General features: G+C 41.6%; 1 protein-coding gene and 1 non-coding gene across 4 annotated transcripts in view; one reads left to right on the top strand and one right to left on the bottom strand.

The window, feature by feature from the left end:
• Positions 1-17,073, bottom strand: part of anapc1 (anaphase promoting complex subunit 1) — a 31,583-nt gene extending 14,510 nt beyond the window's left edge. The window contains exons 1-32 of one of the 3 annotated variants that reach the window (XM_020095474.2): positions 16,903-17,073; positions 15,859-16,098; positions 15,495-15,659; positions 15,204-15,246; positions 15,007-15,104; positions 14,493-14,572; positions 14,263-14,336; positions 14,041-14,186; positions 13,772-13,929; positions 13,543-13,674; positions 13,176-13,394; positions 12,902-12,997; positions 12,628-12,718; positions 12,406-12,471; positions 12,126-12,263; positions 11,751-11,894; positions 10,446-10,506; positions 8,182-8,237; positions 7,821-7,952; positions 7,635-7,709; positions 7,320-7,430; positions 6,727-6,896; positions 5,373-5,464; positions 4,930-5,078; positions 3,139-3,217; positions 2,492-2,528; positions 2,156-2,229; positions 1,819-1,997; positions 1,208-1,294; positions 917-1,056; positions 603-721; positions 15-145 (exon numbers count right to left, since the gene is read on the bottom strand). In XM_020095474.2, the coding sequence (XP_019951033.2) occupies positions 15-145; positions 603-721; positions 917-1,056; positions 1,208-1,294; positions 1,819-1,997; positions 2,156-2,229; positions 2,492-2,528; positions 3,139-3,217; positions 4,930-5,078; positions 5,373-5,464; positions 6,727-6,896; positions 7,320-7,430; positions 7,635-7,709; positions 7,821-7,952; positions 8,182-8,237; positions 10,446-10,506; positions 11,751-11,894; positions 12,126-12,263; positions 12,406-12,471; positions 12,628-12,718; positions 12,902-12,997; positions 13,176-13,394; positions 13,543-13,674; positions 13,772-13,929; positions 14,041-14,186; positions 14,263-14,336; positions 14,493-14,572; positions 15,007-15,104; positions 15,204-15,246; positions 15,495-15,659; positions 15,859-16,074 (3,558 nt within the window). In that variant the 5' untranslated portion in view covers positions 16,075-16,098; positions 16,903-17,073. The remainder of the gene's footprint in view (positions 1-14; positions 146-602; positions 722-916; positions 1,057-1,207; positions 1,295-1,818; positions 1,998-2,155; positions 2,230-2,491; positions 2,529-3,138; positions 3,218-4,929; positions 5,079-5,372; positions 5,465-6,726; positions 6,897-7,319; positions 7,431-7,634; positions 7,710-7,820; positions 7,953-8,181; positions 8,238-10,445; positions 10,507-11,750; positions 11,895-12,125; positions 12,264-12,405; positions 12,472-12,627; positions 12,719-12,901; positions 12,998-13,175; positions 13,395-13,542; positions 13,675-13,771; positions 13,930-14,040; positions 14,187-14,262; positions 14,337-14,492; positions 14,573-15,006; positions 15,105-15,203; positions 15,247-15,494; positions 15,660-15,858; positions 16,099-16,902) is intronic. The other 2 variants (XM_020095458.2, XM_020095467.2) reach the window with 2 other exon arrangements.
• A 1,240-nt stretch (positions 17,074-18,313) lies between these two features.
• trnar-ccg (transfer RNA arginine (anticodon CCG)) lies at positions 18,314-18,386 on the top strand. Its single transcript has one exon. It is a non-coding gene; the product is annotated as a tRNA-Arg (tRNA).
• Positions 18,387-20,644: the final 2,258 nt, after the last annotated feature.

The following is a 20,644-nucleotide window of genomic DNA, read 5'->3' as shown; positions in this document are numbered from 1 at the left end:
GGTTTCAGACAGACCTGCGAAGCTGGAGCTATTTTGAGTCCGGCAGCGACTCCGTTATGGAAGCTTGGCCAGCCAGTCATATTGGGAGGAACATCAATGTTCCCACTGTTCAGATCCACCATCGTGTTCCTTGGAGGAGCTCGACCTGCAGAGAAACAAGAGAACTACAAAAATTAAAAAGAATAAACTACCCACTGAACATGAAGAACATTTTTAGTAACAAACAATAGATGTTCAGATAAAAAATCGGGTTTCCTTCATTTTTAATGATTTGTATATTTCTCCATATGCAGGCATCAGACTCATAACTTCACAGGTTTGTATCATGTCGCACTTTCATATATTAATTTTCAATGTTTGAATAGGAAACATCACTGTAATGTATTTATACAAGTTAACCTGATGGACATTGTCCTGTTTCTAACATCCATCAGAAAAGATCATCAAGCTGGACAATCTTCAGTGTCACTACAAAACTTTATTTTATCATTAATTGTTGCATTTAACGTAAACTTATGCATAAACTACAAAACATACAACTTGTATATATTCTGTATAATATCAGTTGCCTGGTATCACCTAAGGGCATTAACAGATATTACCTGTCAGGTTGAGTTTGGGGACAGGTAAAGGTTCAGTCGGTACAGGATGATAGGAGAAGAGAGTGAAAAGGCCTCGGCCAACTGGGAGAGCCATGGTCCTCTGACACAACTGCAGGAGTCTGGGGAAGATACAAAGACGTGGATAAAAACAGAAAATGTATTTTTGAGAAACAGAACGATTTCAAATAGCACAAAAGAAAAAAAAAACTCAAATAAATGAATGAGAAATCCAACGAAAGATGATTTTTGCCGCCTAAATGATAAGATATTCTATAAGGCCAGAGGCAAACAGGGCACACATTCATTACACTCACTTGTTCTCTTTCTCCTCTATGTACTCGTGGTCAGAAACCTCTGGTAGCTGAACCACACTGACTCGGACCGGTCTGGAACTCTGCAGGAGCCTCCTGACCTCCTGGACCCTCAGATCCTGACTCCAGATCAGCCCAGTAACCTGGAAAGGAGAGCGAGCCGGAGTTAAAAAGAAATTGAAATCCATCCAGCAGAGTTTTAAGCGATAGATGCCCAATCTAGTGATGTCAAGGAATGTGATATAGTGGTGACAGAACAATAATGCAGGAAGCAACGTTTGTTTGTTCGTTTACCTCTTGAATTATGTCCGACATCCCGTCTTCCTCCTCATCTGGCTCTGTGGTGACAGGAGGCTCCAAGGACAGACCTGAACCTACAGACTGGAGACAAACACAAATGAGACGTATGTTTACATACCACAATGAAAGATGCCAACAATATATAATGTAGATATAATTTAAATCTAAGCCCTAAACGCCAGAGAGAAAGGTTTGTCAGTCTTCAGTGGCTCATGTTTCATCTACACAGATTTATTCCAGAGACTCATGTCCATTTATTTAAGGGATCTACTCCCACAATAAATATCACTTATATTAGAGGAAAGACATTTTTGTGAGTGGGAAAGATCTGCCATTAACTTTAAATATATTATCTAAGCCTTTGAGCTGCAAACCCTAAAATGTTGCAGGTATTGGTGCAATTTTCAAATATTGTCAGGGGTCACACAATCTGTTGATGCATAGAAGGTAGAAGGGTAGAAGAAGAAAAAGATCAGTCACAAAATAATATGATAATTTGAACATGAGAACCAGATTCATTAATTTTACAGCTCAGAAGAAACAGCATATGTATCTTAATCTGTTATTCAAAATCAGTAATTTGGGTTAACTTATTTCACACTCACAGCTTTGCTCTTGGCCAGGGTCATCTTGTGAGCTTGTTTGGTCAGATCCTGTCGCCCAATCAGCATGCAGACCTCCTCAGACCAATCAGAAGATGGCTGTTCACGGCAGCGGTAGATGGCCTCTCTGATGGGCAAAGCAACGCCAAACGGGACGGACTCAAGGTCCTTCAGGGTGAAACCTAAACCGGTGAAATGAGAAGGATGAGTGTTTATTTCTCAGGCCAGACAAAAGGCATCTGAAGACCTGCTTTAGAAGCTGCGGTGCTGATAAAGAGGGTATGGCTTGGGTAATTCTTCCGCAGTGTAAATAATGAAGGTGAAAAATCACTCGTCTTACCCTCGGAGGCGAGCCACACCACCAGCTGCTCAGCCAGACTCTCACTGGAACACTTGAATTTGACACCGCTCTGTCTAGAATAAATAAAAATGAAAATTAGTGACTTAAATGATCATTGATCTAATGTTATGACAGGCAAAACAATAATTCATGAAATGCAATAACTGAAAATATATATAATGAAATTCAGGTATAATGACTCAAACATTATTTTATATTGTTATATAAATAAATATGTGATTTTCATAGACCATCCCACTGCACGTAACTATTTAGCTGCTATAAAACAACACACAAAAAATCATCTCCCCCTCTCACTGCTGTGAGCGGAATTACCTTCTGTAATGTAGTTCACTGGCACCAGTCTTCTGGCCTGAGAAAAATAAAGATGAGAGTGATGGACGAGAGCAATACTCTGGGGAAGAGGTCAACTGGTTCCAAAATCTGATCCATCATTTGTAAATAATGCTCATCCCATTGAACTCTCGGCTGCATTTTCAAACTTGCACTGACTGCTTGTTGAAGTTTGACGGAAAAAGGAAAGGACACTAAAATGAAGGGCTTCAATCAAGATAACATCTCGTCCCAGGTGAGTGGAGGACGATGTTTATGTGGGATGACATCTGCTATTGTTTGGTTTTACTGTGTCACTGAAAATAACATTGTGCTGGAAAAAGTCTCTCTGCACAAAGCCACTCACAAAGTCAAAATCCAATTCTGTGTCAGTGGAAAAAAAGACCTGCAGCGACTGCTCTCACCTCAGCGCTCAAACTGCGAAAATCAGGTGACACACAAATCTGCGTCACACACCTTTCTCTCTTTGTTTCTCGAGCATAAAGCAGGGAATTATGGGACTGGCAGGTAATAAAGGCTGGTTGTCAATAACGCAGTGAAAGGGTTCGGTCAGAAACACAAGTCAGGATACAAACAAAGTAGTAAAATGATCTTTGAGCTGGTCACTGGACACACAAGCACAAACAAACCTGCAGAGAGCTTGACCAGGTACGTGGACACATCAGTCGAAGTGGCATTTTCATCTCCGGCGATGTAGAGAGCGTAACTCTGAGGGGAAAAAAAATGAGACAGAGGAGATATAAACAGATTGTAGAGCAGGTATCAACTGGGCTGATTACTGCCCCTGCCGAAGATGTCATGTTTTCACCGTCTGTCTGTTTGTTTGTTTGTCAGCAGGATTACACAAAAACTACAGAACAGATGGTGGAAGTCTGTGTTCAAGGAAAATATTTAACATACATGTGAAGTGAATCTAAATGTGCATCTTCTGTCTAACACTTCATCTGATAAGCAAAAGCTGAAATGTCTGGCTGCAAGGAAAAAAACATTTTTACTCAGGAGGAGGCATTTAGAATTATAGGGAGGTGAACCAGAGGGCTAGTTAGCTCATGAGCCATTTGTGCGATAATAACATTACTCTTCCTACTGCAGATCCTGGATCACGCAACATCCATCACAATATAAACCAGCAGAGTAAACATGGACTCTAGAGCAAAGAGTAACCAAAGCATAGACATACAGACCATGTTCAGGCGCACACGAAAAGACTGTTTGAGGGCCTTTCTATTTCTCGCCTTGAGATGAACCCCCAAGTGGAGGCTCAGTTAAAACAGCCTCATCAGGCTGCAAGTTGCTCTGTCTGCAGGGTCAAGACCAGCCAGCCAGCGCAACCTGCGCCACCATGGGGTAAAAGAAGGAATGGCAGCAGCAGTATAAAACGGTAAACATAAAGATGTGGATATGCACCATTTACGCTGATTAAATTCAGTGTAGGTTTTTAACCTCTGTTGGGCCTTGGGGCTGGAATGCGCAATTCTAGTTTTAGGTGCTGTAATCGTTTACATATCTCAAATTTATTTAAGCATCGCTCAAACAGCTAGTTCATAGTTTCAAGAGGATATAGATTAATAAATGAAACAGACAGATTCACCAAAATAAAGACCAGGATATTTTCTATTATATATAAAGTTTTCTCATACTGATCTGTAGCAAGTTTCTACAGAATAAACACTGCGTCTATAAATCTCTAATATTTCTCTCAGTCTGTCCAATAATAGCTAATTAGCAAAAGTTTGTTCCTCCCAATCATTTGCCAAACACTTTTGTTGTGATGGCATCAGATGGAAGTTTTTAAAACTAAATGATAAAATAAAAATGTTCCGTTGACTAAACTTGCTAAACGGGTCTCTTTTATCTTGCAGTGGACAGAAGGTTTTTAACATCACTTGTTAATTATATTTTAGAAAAATGGACACTACATAAACAGACTGTTTATAAAGTCGTCATCACCTCCGTCATTGTCTAGACAAACAAAAGCAGCTGGAAATAAGACTTGTTTCCAAGTGTCCTTCCTCCTGGATAGTCGAAGGTTAAATATATAAGCCCTACGAACACACACACACTACTCCATCCATACCATGATGTAATTGCTCTTTATGTTCCGAAAACCAATCAGACATGCCGCACAAACAGATTATCAGACTGCATCTCAATCAAGGTTGAACTCTTTACTCTCACTGTCTTGCCCGCACGCACGCAAGTCTCATTGTCATTTGTTCGGTACTGATAACAATGATTTTCCATGAAATGGAACCCTGATATATTCTGGTGTACACACAATCAAATCTTCATTACTCATTTTTTGTCGACAATCAAGATTCAATCAATCTGATTGTGCAGGCTGTTTCAGCTGTTTCAGTCACAACACTAACTATAGTCCGAGCAGCTTATCTGATGAAAGAGAGGAGCTTTGGTCGTACCAGAACCAGCAGCCTGGTCCTCTGACAGATGCCTTGCAGGTAGGGGAAAGGTGGGCTCTCTTCTCCTCTCAGACAGCTACTGAGCCAGCTCAACACACAGGGAGGCTCTGCCCTCAGGAAGGAGGGATGCTGCATCTGACCAATCATGGCTGAGAGCAGGCAGGTGAAGAGGCGACAGTGGAGGACAAAGAGGAAATGGAAACAACAGAGGATGGAGGAAGTAAAGAGGAGTTAACATAATATTTGTTGGGACAGGAAGTGGAGACGCATCATCCATTTTCATATACAGTCACTGGCCCACATCTCTAAATAAAAAAAGCCCAGACATGGAAAGAAACATTACGGTTGGGCTTTACCAACCACAGACCATCCAGCCTCATCTACTCCACCACAACATGTCTCGTCTGCTTCCTGACTTGATGCCATTATTAAACAGGTCTTACCCTGGTCTACGAGGCAGCTCTCAGTGAAGCCACTGATTAATGATGGGTAGTCTCTCCAGTATAGATCCACATATTCATCCAACTGGAGGTCTCTGCAAACAAAACAATTATAATATGTATTAATATTCCTGTGCAGCAATGACTCAGAGTACTTGAACACATCACGCATACTCATACTGAAGATATCTACAGCATAAAAGGGTCAGAGGTAGGATTTTATTATTACCATAGCGACAAAACAGTCATTACATCGACCTTGTGTCAGGTCTTTCACTAAATTGCTGCAGGACAATGGAACAAACATCTTAAAATGGATTTGCGTCCAGTTTTAACCTCTGTGGCATTTAACTTGTTTTTGAGCAGTAATTAAACACATAGGCAGAGTAATTAATCAGATAGTCAATAGTTTTTAATCCTGGTACCAAACCCCCACAGCCACACAATTGTTCGGCTTTGTAGGCGTGTTGTTATTCAGTGGGAAGTAACGTGTGTACAGTTATCTAAGATGGTCAAATTGATGAAATTTGCTGTTACAGAAATACATAAAATTGTATTGCAATTGATTTGAATGTAAACTTTTCCCTATTACTAAATGATGTTGTTAGCATTTGTACAACTTTTCCAGTCCACAGAAAAACTAAATAATTAAACTATGACAGGAAATGTACTTTGGTTGCTGTATAAAAGTGACTACGATTTATATAGAAGAAATAAATCATTTCAGGGCTACGGAGCAGATCAAAACGAGGCATTCATATAACATTTTTATGAAATATATTATAACTGCCTTTTAAATATGAAACTCTGAGATATAAAGGTTTAAAAACATGTTATCTCTGCAGAACAATACCACGTAAAACCATCAAGATCACCATGAGGTTTTATCAGACAGTTAGCCTGATAAAAGCAGACAGTAAAAAAAAAATAAAAAAACTACACCATACTTCACAACATCCCACATATAAACCAACACAGGCCAATTACTCTGTAGAGCGCTTCACTCTCCCACTCCACCTATTCTGTGAATGTCATCGGCACCAATCACAGCGGTCTCTTCACAACCTGTTGAAGTTTATTTCTCTGTACACGCCACTAAAGAGCCTTGATTACACGCAAGCTTTCACTGAAAACAATGAAGTGTGTTCACCTTTTCTTCTTGTGGTAGGAGCTAAAAGTTGTTGGCAGGAAAGTAGATCAGGTTCTTTGTTGTAATAAATGTCACAAGTCTCTTCTCTATTCTGTAACATTTATGTTTTAAAGCAACAGTTCTTTCTTTGATCAGCCCGCACCAGTCAAATGCGATTTACTTTCCTCAAAGCAGCTAAAAGAGACATGTGGGTTCAGCGGTGGTTACCTGGCCATCTGCTGCAGCAGGCAGACCAGCGATGAGGCTCTGGCTCTCTGCAGCTCGTCCAGCTGTAGCTCCTGATAGAGCAGGTGGAGAACGTAGAAAAGTGCAGGAATGTGGGGGAAGAGAGGAGCTGAACTGTCCAGCTTCAGTGATGGACTGGAGGGAGAAGAGACCTGAAACAAAGGAAGAGGAGAAGAGGGGGAAAAGTTGAGGAGGACAGAGGGGATAATATGTTTTCACTGTATGATGTTGCAGTAAATTTGTACTAAACCGTCCATATTCAAGAAGATACTAACAATATAATAATAACAGTTTCTACAACAAGGTGTCAAATATCATTTAGAACAGTGGTTTCCAACTTTATTTTATTTGATGTATCGCCACAGCTCTGTTCATGAGCTTCAGTACTCCTTTAACCATCGTGTTCCAGATGTGGTCTTAGGTCCCGAATTTAAAAGTGATTATTTTCCTTTGAGTGCTTATGCATGGTGTGAAACTGAAGATGCATAACATCAGGTCTTTTTCAAAGAAAGCGCATTTGTTGTGCAAACAAACTAAATCAAACAACACGCAAAAAAGTTACACGAGTTACATACAGAGCACAGGCCCTCAATTTCTGTGGCGACAGTACTGGAGTCCAAAGGACCGCAGGCTGGCTGGAAGTTCATCTGACGGTGGTAATGAGACCCCAACAAATAGTCCCAGTCCTGCAGAGAGAAGACAAATTAAAAGCCAGTAAAAACAGACAAAGACAGTGTTTGCTACAGATGAAAAACGTTCCCCACAAACATGCAACATCCTTTCGAGAAAACCAATCTGCAAGTTTTCTCAAAGCAGAAATCAATGCTTGTGTTTAACGCTAACTGTGCTACAAACACCACATCTCAACAGATCCTACTTGAGACACGCACCTCATCAGAGCCTCCGTCAGAGGGACGCGCCTTCTTGGCTGCAATCACGGGAGAGAGAGGCACTTCAAAATGCAGCTGGGGAGACATCGAGGACAGAGAGCAAGGTCAAGAACCTCGAACACTTGATCAAAGGTACAACCAGGTTTTCGAGGCTTAAAAAAGAAAACACATGTGCAGGTGACTTACATTTCTTGTCCAACTAAGGCGCTCAGTGTTGTAGCCCATCAGTGTCATGAAGCAGGTGACGAACAGGTTCCACTCTGCATGAGCACTGGGACCGCCGGGGGCGTTGTAGATGTTATACCACTTCACCAAAACCTGCATGACAACGTGATTAGTTTTTACAGAAATTGCAAATTACCCAACTTAAAATCACAAATTAATTTATTCCAGTCAATGAATCCATTTAGATTCAAGTCATGTTAAATAAAACAATTCAAATGTATGTATAAAATAATGGTACTATTGCAGACAGAATATGTGGTTGCATAGTATCACTGGTTCTCATTTAGCAGTGTTTCTAGAATCAACCATCAGTCCAACAAACCTTCATGGCGGCTTCCTTAGGCAGGATTATCCGAATCGCCTGAAGGCATTTCCTCACTGAAATAAATCAGAAAAGAAAAAGTGACAATGCAGAAATACAACATGAAGTTCTAGTAATAAGTAATAAGGGGTGTGGCAAAGGGAAAAGACGTGACCATAACTCCACTCCACGTAACCTGATTCTCTATCATATAACTCAGTGCCTGAGTTTCAGACTTGGTATCTTCTTCATGGTTTTACTGACACACAGTATGTCCCCATATTAAGATTATAGTTTAGTCCACAGGTCAAAGAAATAGGCTCAGATTTAAGAATTAAGATTTGGTGAGCAATAGTTTAAAGAACTTCCAGTTAAAGGTCCGGATGCTGTACCAGAACTTTGCGAGAGAAAAGTGTTTGAGTTTCTTCTACACTCATTTAAACAGCCTCTTCACCTGAAGATCAGACAAGAAAGGAGGAAATTAAAAAGGAAACACCACTATGACAGTAATGAGTGTATCAGTGTCTGCTTACAACTCCGACCAATCAGAGCCCTAATCAACGTCACCGTCACTTAATTGAACATCCAGTGCGGGAAAGGTCAGGGAAGAAGGGGATAAATGGCATTTCATTAGAGGGAGAGGACTCTTCAGTAGGATCGATTAGTAAATAATGGGGGACAAAGACACAGAGGAAGGGACACACACCACAGTGACGATACTTAAGTTCTTTTTCATGTTAAAAGGTGGCTGAAAAACTTAATATATTTAAAGTTCATTGTCGGAAGCAGGTGGTGGGGTGTAGAAATTACGGTTGTTGGGTGAAATACTAAATATTTTGTCAGTCCAATGCATATCGTTAATTAAGAACTTTGTCATGAACTGGTTTTTAGATTCAAGAGGTAAAATCAGGGTGGAAATGTTTCCCCAGCAACTGCAACAACACGTCACTTTTAGCACTTTCAAGCTTTCCATTTTATCAGCTCAACGGACTTTTCTAGCAAAGAAAACTGCACAAGCAATTATCTGTTTGCCATCATAATGTTTGGCATGGAAAAATTAAACTTAACAGGAATGATGGTGTGGCACAAAACATGGTGTTTTGCTGTAATAGAAAAATTACCCAAGAGGACATGGTTAGTGAAAAGAGATTTTAATGGGAACATTCTTATAATTGCTTCAGATTAAATCTTGACACGGTGGTAATTTGTCTTAAAAAGTGTAAACTGTTAATTGGAATCTGTATTTTTTTACATTTTGATGCTTTTTCTCAACTGTTTGGCATCGGCAGTCTCTCAGCAACAACAAAGAGGTGAGTCACACTTGCTTCTGAATCTCTCAAGCTTTAACTGCTTGAAAAATTGGATTTCAGGTGCCTGCAAAAGGATGTTAATAGCTTGGCAAGAAAGTTAATTTTTAAATTTCGCGTGAAAACACAGAAAATGATTTGTGAACGAACATTAACTTTACGGTTCTGCATCTAAGCACCAATAACACAGTGAGATAATTTAGTTATAGCAGACATGGGTTCTATCTGCTACCAACACAGACCTGCACATTCAGAATATTACTTTACCACCCAGGTACAGTATTGATCCAAAGAATTTATTAATTACCTGAGGTTCCCACGCATAACCTGTATTATAATATTTTCCCACGTCTTTCAATTCTACTCTTATCCCACCAGGACTAAATTATTCACATTTAAATTTTACATTAATCTAAACACATAATTCTGTAATACATAAGGCCCCTAATGGCACATGATAAATTCATATGAAGTCATATTTAATTTTAGTCCACTAACATGTTTCCACAGAAAAATAGATTTTCTTTAAAAGGCACGGAAACATGTGTCTCTGATTTTTCTCACTCAGCTACACACTGAAACTTCACTGATATAATGGCTTAATTATTATCAGTGATGCTGTGTGCTTGTGTGTGTGTGTGTGTGTGTGTGTGTGTGTGTTTGTGCGTGGCATCCTCGATACATCAAGATTATACGTCACTGTGTAACAATGTAGTGCAGCTCTCAAACCTAATCTCCAGGGCTTAACTGCTCTGACTCAGCCATAGGTGTGTGTGTGTGTGTGTGTGTGTGTGTGTGTGTGTGTGTGTGTGTGTGTGTGTGTGTGTGTGTGCGTGTGTGTGTGCGTGCGTGCGTGCGTGCGTGCGTGCGTGCGTGCGTGCGTGCGTGCGTGCGTGCGTGCGTGCGTGCGTGCGTGCGTGCGTGCGTGCGTGCGTGCGTGCGTGCGTGCGTGCGTGCGTGCGTGCGTGCGTGTCTCACCCAGCTCTGAGGTAGCGATCTCTGGAATCGAGATCCTCAGCATTGTGCCACTGTTGAGTTCCTACACAGATAAAGAGATTGACCACAAATTTAATTCACACGTTCAGAAGGGTTTCATGTTGTCTCAGCACAACTGGTTCAGCTCCGTTGGTCAGTGTTGATGATAAATGATCTACACTGCACCTTAATCACAATTAGCAGATATTTTCATTTTTAATTAGAGGAAAAATACAGGTGTTACCGATGACATTAACAATGCCTCTGTCCTTTGTACATGTTCAAGTACGCCGTGACAGCATTCACATAAATGATGCAGCGCGATAGAATCCAGTCTTCATTAATTCAATTATTTTACACCCATTTCTGACAGTGACATGACAAAATGTCTGCTGTAGAGGTCTGTTGTTCACCACAAGGCGAAGAAATACCTCTGCAGAGAATCAAAGAATCCACATTTATAGAAAAGTTAATTAGTGTGTGCAGTGATTCACCATCTCCAGGTACAAAGACAGAAAACAGCTGCTGCTACTCTCTGTATCAGCTTCGACTCTCATGTTTCAGAGTTACAGTCTCACACTGACTCCATGAAGTATTGCTTCTTCCGCCGAGAAGGTTATCTTTTTATTCCTGTCTGTTTGTTTGTAAGCCAAATTTCGCAAAAAAATTTCCAACAGGAAATAGGCAGTTGGCATCAGGGGTGTAACGGTTACTGGTTTCATGGTAAAGCCACAATAAAATTCCTGGCTGTAAGTGTTTGATTGCAACGCTGTGAAAAATGTCACATTAAATACACATGCATTTGTAGTGCGTCAATGAAAACATGGTTGAGGGTAGTGGCAGCACAATGGAGATTTTTTTCAGCCTTTGACGCATGATGTGGGAACTTGGCAATAGTGGGAAAATGTCACTTGTTGCTTTAATGGAATATTTTTTCCAGCGGCGTTGGCCCTGTTCGATCATTATTTCACAGCACTGCCGAACTGAGTCATAAGACAAACTGTCTCGATCGGACAACACACAGAGCTGCCTGTGCTTTAAAAAGTCCAGCGAACGGCTTTAGCAAACAATTGGTGTCCAGACTCACACATCAAGGAGTCAAAGTGACTTTCTGTTAACGAGTCCTTGGACTGAGAGGACCGTCAGTGTCAGGTCTGACAGTATGAACCCACAAGGCAGAAACACACACAGCTTTGTGGGTTTGGAAGCAACTTGGGAGAAGAATTTGAAGAAACAAAAACTTTTGGAAAGGTTGTTCATGATCATTCAATTTCTAACATTCTTGAAAACACACAAAAACAAACCTACCAGAGTGACCCGGTTGCAGACAGGGTCCCGGAGTGCATGGATGTAGGGCATGGCCTGTTGAAAAGAGTAATCTTCCAAAAATGAAGCTTCGTGGTGTTTAATGTTTGGACCCCTCAGCTCTGACACTGGGGAAGGCATCACGGCCTGAAGGAGGGAAAAGGAAACAAGACAGGTGAAGTAAAATGAGAGAAAATAGGGAAAACGGAAGTTTGCCAAGATGAAGGGCCAGACTATAAATCCTGAAATAGATCTTAAATATTATTTTAAGCAGCAGAATGAAACAGGAAACCAAATTAAGCTGCCTTATTTACTGTGAGAGATTGAAAAAATGAAATCCATCAATGTGCAAAGAATAATACATTTACATGGAGATACCTCATCCAGTCTTTGGATGTGCCTGCTGCCAGCGTTTGCCGGCGTGCTAACGTTCTCCATTGGCGTGCTGAGATGAGGCAGGTGATTGGTGAGGCTGAAGGTGGGCGACAGGAGTCCGGGGACAAACACCTTACTGACCTAGACACAAGCCAAGATAATACAGTTTGAGGACTTCACCAACCTGTAATATCACTTAATTATCCAGGAATCTTCATTTGCTATTGTCGGCTGTGAAAGAGGGTTGTGAATCAGAAAGAGTTGATCTGACGTTCGTCCTCACCCTGGTGATTCCTGTGTAGAGAACCAGACTTCCACAGGCCTCCAGAACCAGCATGGCATCTATGTTCTGTGGACCAAGGTTTTATAGTCAATAGCATGTTAATGGTTGCGAAAAAAAAAAATTGAAGACTCAGTTAGTATTGACGAGGCCGCTCGCGAACTAAATTTTGCCTATATTTTGTAAATTAATTTTAAATAAATAAAGCATAAAGAAAGAAAGTACCTGCAAAGGTTCTGCATCTTTGGCAGCGATGGACGTGACAGAGGCAAAGATGAGCTGAGACGTATCATTGCTCTCAATAAACTTTACACATCTGTGAAAACAAACACAAAAGAGTTATGTGACATTTTAACTATTTCAAGTGGTTTGTCCTTGTTCAGTAACTATTTGACCTTTGATTTAAATAATCTGTGACTTTAATATATATATATTATGTGCATAATAGTGTCTGTATGAAATTTAATAGTGTGAGAAAGCATTGTGTATGTTTACTGACCTGAGCTGTTGGTGAGACTCCACTAGGTAACAGAGGTATCGGTTCTCACAGACATCAGAGGTCAGGAAAACTTTAGACGCCTGGCTGCTCATCTCCCTACGAATGAGTCAAGATGAAGATTTCATTGATATATACAGGAAGTAAGAGTGAAAACACACAACATAATAAAACTTCTGTATCAACCAACACCATATTTGCAAACAATCTGAGAACAATTTCTTTTTTAACCATAGAAGTGGGAGGATTCAGTAGAGTCCAGTCCTGGTATATTTACCTGTGACATCCAGCTGTGACCGTCTCACTCCACAGCTGCTCCATGCAAAGATCAGGTATAATGGGCTCCACCTCTGGCACCAGCATCGTCTCATTGACCGTGCTGTTGGGAGAGGTTAACAAGCCATGGTGCCCCCTGGGGGACGGGGTGTTGAAAGACGTGTTGAAGCGAGCCACTCCTGAAAAGGATGGAGCCGCCATGCCTGGGGAGTGGGCGCGGCTGGGATAGAAGGATGGTGGAAGAGAAAACAGTGCACATAGTGTGTATTATTGACCACTAGTGGTGTAGCAGAGAAATGTTTCAGTGAGTACAAGGATGCAAACGTGCAGAAAAACATTTTTGCCTTGAACTTAAGAGTTACACTCACCTTAGGGCAGCCATGTTGGATATACTTGGGGAATGAACGCGGGAATGTAATCCCGGTGAGGACGTCATGATCCTGCTCTGGTGGCTGTGCAGAGCGCTGCAGTGAAGCGGGGAGCCCGTGCCAACAGGACAACTAGACACAGAAAACCAAGGAAGGGGTCAGACAACAGTCAGGGAGCAGAGGGTCGACTAAAGTAATGTCTCATAATCATTCAATCGACTTTCATTACCTTGTTCCAGTCCCAGGACCGAGCCCAGCTGCCCCACTCCCTCCAGGCGAGTCCAGACGGGAGATGTTTCGGAGATGAGAGGTCAGGAAACCTGAGGCCCTCAGACCCAACGGTGTGCCGACTGGCTCTGCCGGACACCGCAGGACCACAGAACGCTCCTGATGGAGGTCAGAGGCTCCAGATAAAGGACAGGAAACATGGGGGAGTGTATCTGTGTGCGCGTGTGTGTGTGTGTGTGTGTGTGTGTGTGTGTGTGTGTGATCACTCACATCATTAGTGACCTTGCGCAGGGCCCATACAAAGTGTATTCCCTGTAAAGTGTCATAGGAGACAACTAAAGAGGGCTGACAGCAGCTGAACACAATCTTCATGGTGGAGTCAGACGCATACTGCACACGGGAGCCTTCAAACTGGCCTGGAAGAGACACACACAGAGGTAAAAAAAATAATTTAGGAAGAGAGACGCAGAGATGTTTCCGTGTGTTTCATACCTGTAGGCTTACACACTACTGGTGCGATCTCATCTAGTGGATGCAACATGCTGAACAATGTGGGCAGAGGTTCCCTGTAGACAAAAGAAAAAGCTCAGTGACTCAGTAACAAGCCAATTGACAATGTTTTGTGTGTACATGAGTGTGTGATTAGGAGGATGACTTTAATGTAGGCACATTTATTCAGGAATTGAGCTTTTGCATGCACATGCATGGAGTGTCATATGTACCCCGGGGGGAGTTGTGTGTCGGTAGCAGCGTTTTTTCGTTCCAGCAAAAGTCCAAACTTGGTTGCCCAGACATCTGAGACCTGGAGGAGATGATAAGTTGAACAGGAGAGACATATTTAACATAATGATAAATTATTTTTAAATAATGAGGGCAATATGAATCTTAAATTAATAAAATGTACTGTATGAATAAAGAAATAGATGCATTCCCAATTGAATGCTTCAGAAGTGCACTGAATGTAGTGGGTTCTTTACCACTGTCAATGATCCAAATTCTCCATTACTGCTGGTTATCCAGTCAACAGCTCAGCCCGGGGGGATCTTAATAACAGTCACTAGCATTTGAAATGCTGCCTTTCCAAAATGGATACTTGAGCATTTAGGAATTCATCCCTCCATAAACAGGAATTTATTTATAGGATAAGATTTTTAAAAAAACACTTTCTGAACAGAAACTTTTTTCTTTGAGTCTTTTCTCCTCTTATAATGTGGATTTAAACATTTCGTCTCTCACCTGGAATGGTAGTGGTGAGATGAAATCCTTCCCAGTCACAGTGTGAACGTTGACACAGCTACTCTGGACGATACACACCGTCTGTTCCACTTCCTCCTCTGCAACACATTATTAAAGACATTGTCTTTTTCTGCACATTAAATTAAAATAAATGCATTTTAACAGTAATTGTTTTCAATCTTGTAATGATACTGTACCATCTTTCTTGTTCTTAGGAACAGCGAAGTTACACCACAAGGCCTGCAGACAGAATAATAGGACTGATTGACATATTTTGGCCTAAAAAGCTTATAACATATATCTTAACCTAAGAAGATAAATGACATCTAACTGTCACCTGAATCACTATCGAAAGTTCAAAACTGAGATTCAAAATTAAATACTTAACGTAAGGCTAAAAGACTTTCTAATTTCCCACAGATCCATCCAGAGGCATTGAGAATGGCGAAGCAGTTAGTTTACAGTCTGAACAGGTTTTAGAAACCTACCTGTTGCACTGGGCTGTCGACAGTGAAGGCCTTGTATACACTGGAAGCTTGAGTCCGACTTCCCTGACTCCAGACGACCACATTTCCTGCTACGTAGAGCTCTTCTTCAAACTCCAAATCCTCTTGTCTGACTCCCATGCAGCCCTTCCTAAGCTGCCAGCATTCCTGTCAATCAAAACATGCCCAAGTCAACACAACAAAGACTGAATAAAAAATCCACACCGTACTGAGAGGTAACCTTTCCTGTCATCGTTGCACTGTATTTTTCTTATTATGCACTACTGTTGGTTTTATCTTCTTCTGTATATTACAAACAGAAGAACTATTATGCTACAATATAAGCTCCACTAAGTAAAAGCCCAACCTTTTCTCTCTCCTGCAGACTGACTTCCTGCAGGGACCCGACTAAGCCGGCGGCACCATCTGAAGACCAGAGCTCCGAGGCAGGCTGGAGTTCTCTGAGCTGCAGGTTGAAGGCATTTGGATGGTTCCTGCAGTGCTCGCGGCCAAACGGGATAAACGACTGCAATTCCCCTGCGGCGATCATCGTGGCTGTCTCTTCATACACGACTTCCGACATGAGTTACAGATATCAGCATTATTTCTGGAAAGAAGAAGACGGAAACATATTGACAAAAAAGCCATATTTTCTTAAATTTCCGATGCTATCTTGATTACATACTCTCATAGACACTCAACTGAGTACAGATAGAGGAACATTGCTGTTTGACTTCTGACTACAACAAAAACTGTTGTGAAGTATTTATGAGTTTCGACTGTATCTGAACCATCTCATAGACAAGATTACACACATTTAGGTAATCACTATAAATGGAAGTTACTCTACTGCATGGGGATATTGTGTGGGACTAAAAGGCAGGGCGGAAAACACTTAATTGAAATACAAGTTTCTCATTAAAATAAGACTTAAACTGCAAAAACGCAAATGGAAAACATGGTGTAACGCTGTACCAACACTGTACTGACTTGTTGTCAAGACAGTGACGTAAAATAAAACAGGACTTGAAGCGTCCAGACCAACAACAAGAGTCAAAAACACGAGTAGAAGGATCGAGGCTGAAAACACGTGTCCGGGAGGAATCTTCACTTGTGTCTGTCACAACAACAACAGCTTCACATTCACTGATGAGCGGAGCAGCTGTTCAGACAGCGGCTGTGAAATGGTGGTGTTGAGTTTTCACGTTGTACTTGAGGAGTTCAACTTCAAAACAATCAGACAAACGTACTAGACGGTGAATAAACGATAACACGATACTGTGTGACATGTCACCGGTGGGCTAGCATGCTAAAGCTAACACTGTAGTAACACTGATTTTCACGGTTAGCGAGCAAGCTAACGCTAGCTCCGGGGGCTAAGCTTGGAGTCTGAGCCCGTTCGGCGGCTGACCTGATAGTAAGGAATCGTCTGGCTCGTGTCGCGGAGTCCTCGCCCTTCCTGTGCGTGAGTCTCCACCGGCAGCGACATAAAATCAACTCGGGGCAGGAGCCAAACTGCGGATTTGGCTGCGGCAGGTTTTCAAAAGAGCGCGGACATGTTTGCTGTTCCCGTCATCCTCTTCCTCCGCCAGCCAGCCAATCGGCGCCGAGGAGGGAGGGAGGATGGCGCCGATTGGCTGGATTCACCGAGGTCCCAGTTTCATCCAGATGCTGCTCAATGGCTCCTCCCCCCCAACATCTGCGCTCCTCCATCATCACATCCCGCCGGAGGAAATGATTAGAGGAGTAGATGAGAAGTCAATTAGATAGAGAGAGAGAGAGAGAGAGAGAGAGAGAGAGAGAGAGAGAGAGAGAGAGAGAGACACAGAGAGAGAGAGACAGAGAGAGACAGAGAGAGACAGAGGGATAGATAGATAGATAGATAGATAGATAGATAGATAGAGAGAGAGAGAGAGAGAGAGAGAGAGAGAGAGAGACAGAGAGAGAGAGAGAGAGAGGGATAGATAGAGAGATAGATGGAGAGAGGGATAGATAGATAGATAGATAGATAGATAGATAGATAGACAGAGAGAGAGAGATAGAGAGATATATAGATAGAGGGATAGATAGATAGATAGATAGATAGATAGATAGATAGATAGATAGATAGATAGATAGATAGAGAGAGAGAGAGAGAGAGAGAGAGGGATGGAGAGAGAGAGAGAGAGAGAGAGAGAGAGAGAGGGATAGATAGATAGATAGATAGATAGATAGATAGATAGATAGATAGATAGATAGATAGAGGGAGAGAGAGGTAGAGAGAGAGAGATAGAGAGATAGAGAGATAGATAGATAGATAGATAGATAGATACATAGAGAGAGAGAGAGAGAGAGAGAGAGAGAGAGAGAGAGAGAGATAGATAGATAGATGGATAGAGAGATAGAGAGAGAGATAGAAAGATAGAGAGATAGATAGAGAGAGAGAGAGAGAGATAGATAGATAGATAGATAGATAGATAGATAGATAGATAGATAGATACTATAATGATAATAATAATTATGATTTTCCATGTATTATTATTGTAACTATTATAAATGAATCAGCTCATCTGTTGTATATCGTGAACTAGTTTCATGTTGGGTTGTATACTGTCTCATGTAACTCCTCCTGCATCTGAGAAATCTAATTCAGCAAAAAGGGGGTCATGAAAAATTACACCTGAGCGCCAAACCTGGATTCTAGGTGTCACGGCTGCTGATGGATGTCGCACAACAACAGGGATTTATCTGACTGAGTTAACTGTCACACACAAGATCAGTGCAGCTGTCAGGGTGTGTGGGGGGGCAGAGACAGAAACAGGTGACATCATCATTCAAAGCATGACCCAGTGGCCTAATGGACAAGGTATCAGCCTCCGAAGCTGGGGATTGTGGGTTCAAGTCCCACCTGGGTTGATGACTGATGTTCATTTATGGTGATCAGAATAGTACTAATTGCACTCAGATGAAAATAACAGACATGCATTGTTATTCAAATGGAGGCGTCACTGCAGTAATATAGCTCAACACTCAAAAAGACTCATGTTCTGGGTGAAGTCATCCTGCCATGACAGGTGCTGGGATTTCATTCCCTTTAACGCTTCTGTCTGCGGCGACACACTGCACTCAGCTGACGGGCAGAGACTCACTCTGGTTGTCACAGTCGCACTTTGAGGAAACTAACCTTCTTGTTACTCAGCCCTCATCCTTCTGACTTGCCGCACAGGCAAAGTTATTTATCAGTTGTATCCCGTCCCCAATCTGCAGCTGGGATAAAGTGAGAGGAAACAGAGAAGAGTTCCTGGGTAAAATGTGCGGGAAGGTGGGAGCAGAGAGGCGAAGGTGCTCGAAATGTTGCAACCCTGTGATGGAATAGCAGCGGCAGAAAGACAAAATTCAGATGGACACAGATGTATATACACACACACTCATATCCCCACGCAAACACACACGCAAATGTGTGTGTGTGTTGCACTAATTAAAGTCTCTAGATGGCATCGCTGTACGTAATGTCTGCCATGGGGCTGAATCCGGGCCAAATGTATTTATGTATTTAGTTAATTTAGGATGCGATGAAGAGCTCTGGAGGCCTAATTGATCTGTACAGGAGGCCACACACCAAAAACAAGGCCTCCATTAAAGGAACCTCCAGGGACACATGCAGGCTGTGACGAGTGCGAGGAGCGAGTCTCTTATTGTTTGTGTTGTTGTGTGAAATGAAATACACATAAATACTGAAACCTTGGACAGATCAGTGGAATATTGTCCAAGTGTTGGTAAAGTTGTGCGTAACCATCTGTGCAGAAGCTCCAACAGAAGTTGTGTGGTCGTTGTTCTGATGTTGGTGTGTTCACATGCTCTGAAGTCAGAATGTGGAAAAAACATGGAGGCTGTCGACACAAATAGGTTGTATTTATATGTTTGGAGCGTTTAAACATCACCTTGACACCTCTGTCCAATATTAGCATAATAATGAAGAGCGAAGAAAAGGGATCATGTATGACTGACCTATAAATCATTTCAAACGTTAATCATAAAAATGTCTCCATTGGCTAAGAAATCTGGTGTTTTTCCATTTTTCTGACACCACGTGAAAGCACAAGATTATTTCTTACACAGCCCCGAACACCACCACTGCTGAAAAATATGTGTGATAAGGCTTTTTTTTGTTTTGTATTGGATGATGTGTACATTTTATTTATAGGCCAAGGCAAATTTCCCTGTGGAACAAGATTCATCCAACTCAAATAACAGTTGTGTTTGATTTAGTTTCACTTGTTGATAATAAATTGTCATAACACAATAAAATAAGTTAATAAGTAATTTTATAAAGTTTGAAAACAAGAATCATCCAGAAATAAGTCAGAATAACGTCACACTAACAGGTGGTTTTGTCTTCGTGCCATTCTTCTGTATTCTGCTGCAGCTGTTTCCCACATTTTCCAGTCAGTTTTAGTTACAATACTATAAAAATAACTCACAATTTCTACCACAGTTGTCACGAACTAAAGCTGACAGGTGTGTCCACAAAAGTCTGTCCACTTTCATAGGAAGGGAAACTGTGAGTCCACAAGAGTTATGTTGAAAACAAGTCATTTGCATTAGAACATTAATATTGCTCATTTCCCAGATTTCATCCGGCTGTGTTGACCTATTGTCTCCACTTTCTGCTCTGAAGCTGCCTCCTGCCGCAGTAAACCAGGTTCTGCCATCAGGGGAGTTTAGCTGTAATTTATCAGACTAATCTCCTCTGGTTGAGGAAGGCAATCATTCACCAAACCCAGATGGGCCCACGTCGAGCCAGGAGGAGAAGAGTCTCCACACATGGGAAACGGAAACCTGTTTGACACCGGCACCTATGACGACATTCCAGATGAGTGTGAAGGGCTGATGGACGACATGATACTGTCACGTCCGCACAAACACTGTTAGTATGATGGTGCAGAGTTACGAGAAGAATAGAGTAATGTACGGTGATGCATGTCCAATAATTGTCTATTATTTCTATTGTTAGAGTAAACCTCACTCACAAAACTTTATTTTTTCCAGTAGATCCAGTATATCAGCCTTTATACTGTATATAAAATATGCACACACGGTAGAAAGTATTTACATGTTTCAGCCTTGGAGAGGTAAGGCAAGAGAGTGTTGCATTTAAAAATTCATGATGATTT

The sequence above is a fragment of the Paralichthys olivaceus genome, chromosome 14 (genome assembly GCF_024713975.1).
Source record: "Paralichthys olivaceus isolate ysfri-2021 chromosome 14, ASM2471397v2, whole genome shotgun sequence".
Lineage (NCBI taxonomy): Eukaryota > Metazoa > Chordata > Actinopteri > Pleuronectiformes > Paralichthyidae > Paralichthys > Paralichthys olivaceus.
The sequence above is the reverse complement of the archived record's forward strand: the minus strand, read 5'-3'. Positions and strand labels throughout refer to the sequence as shown.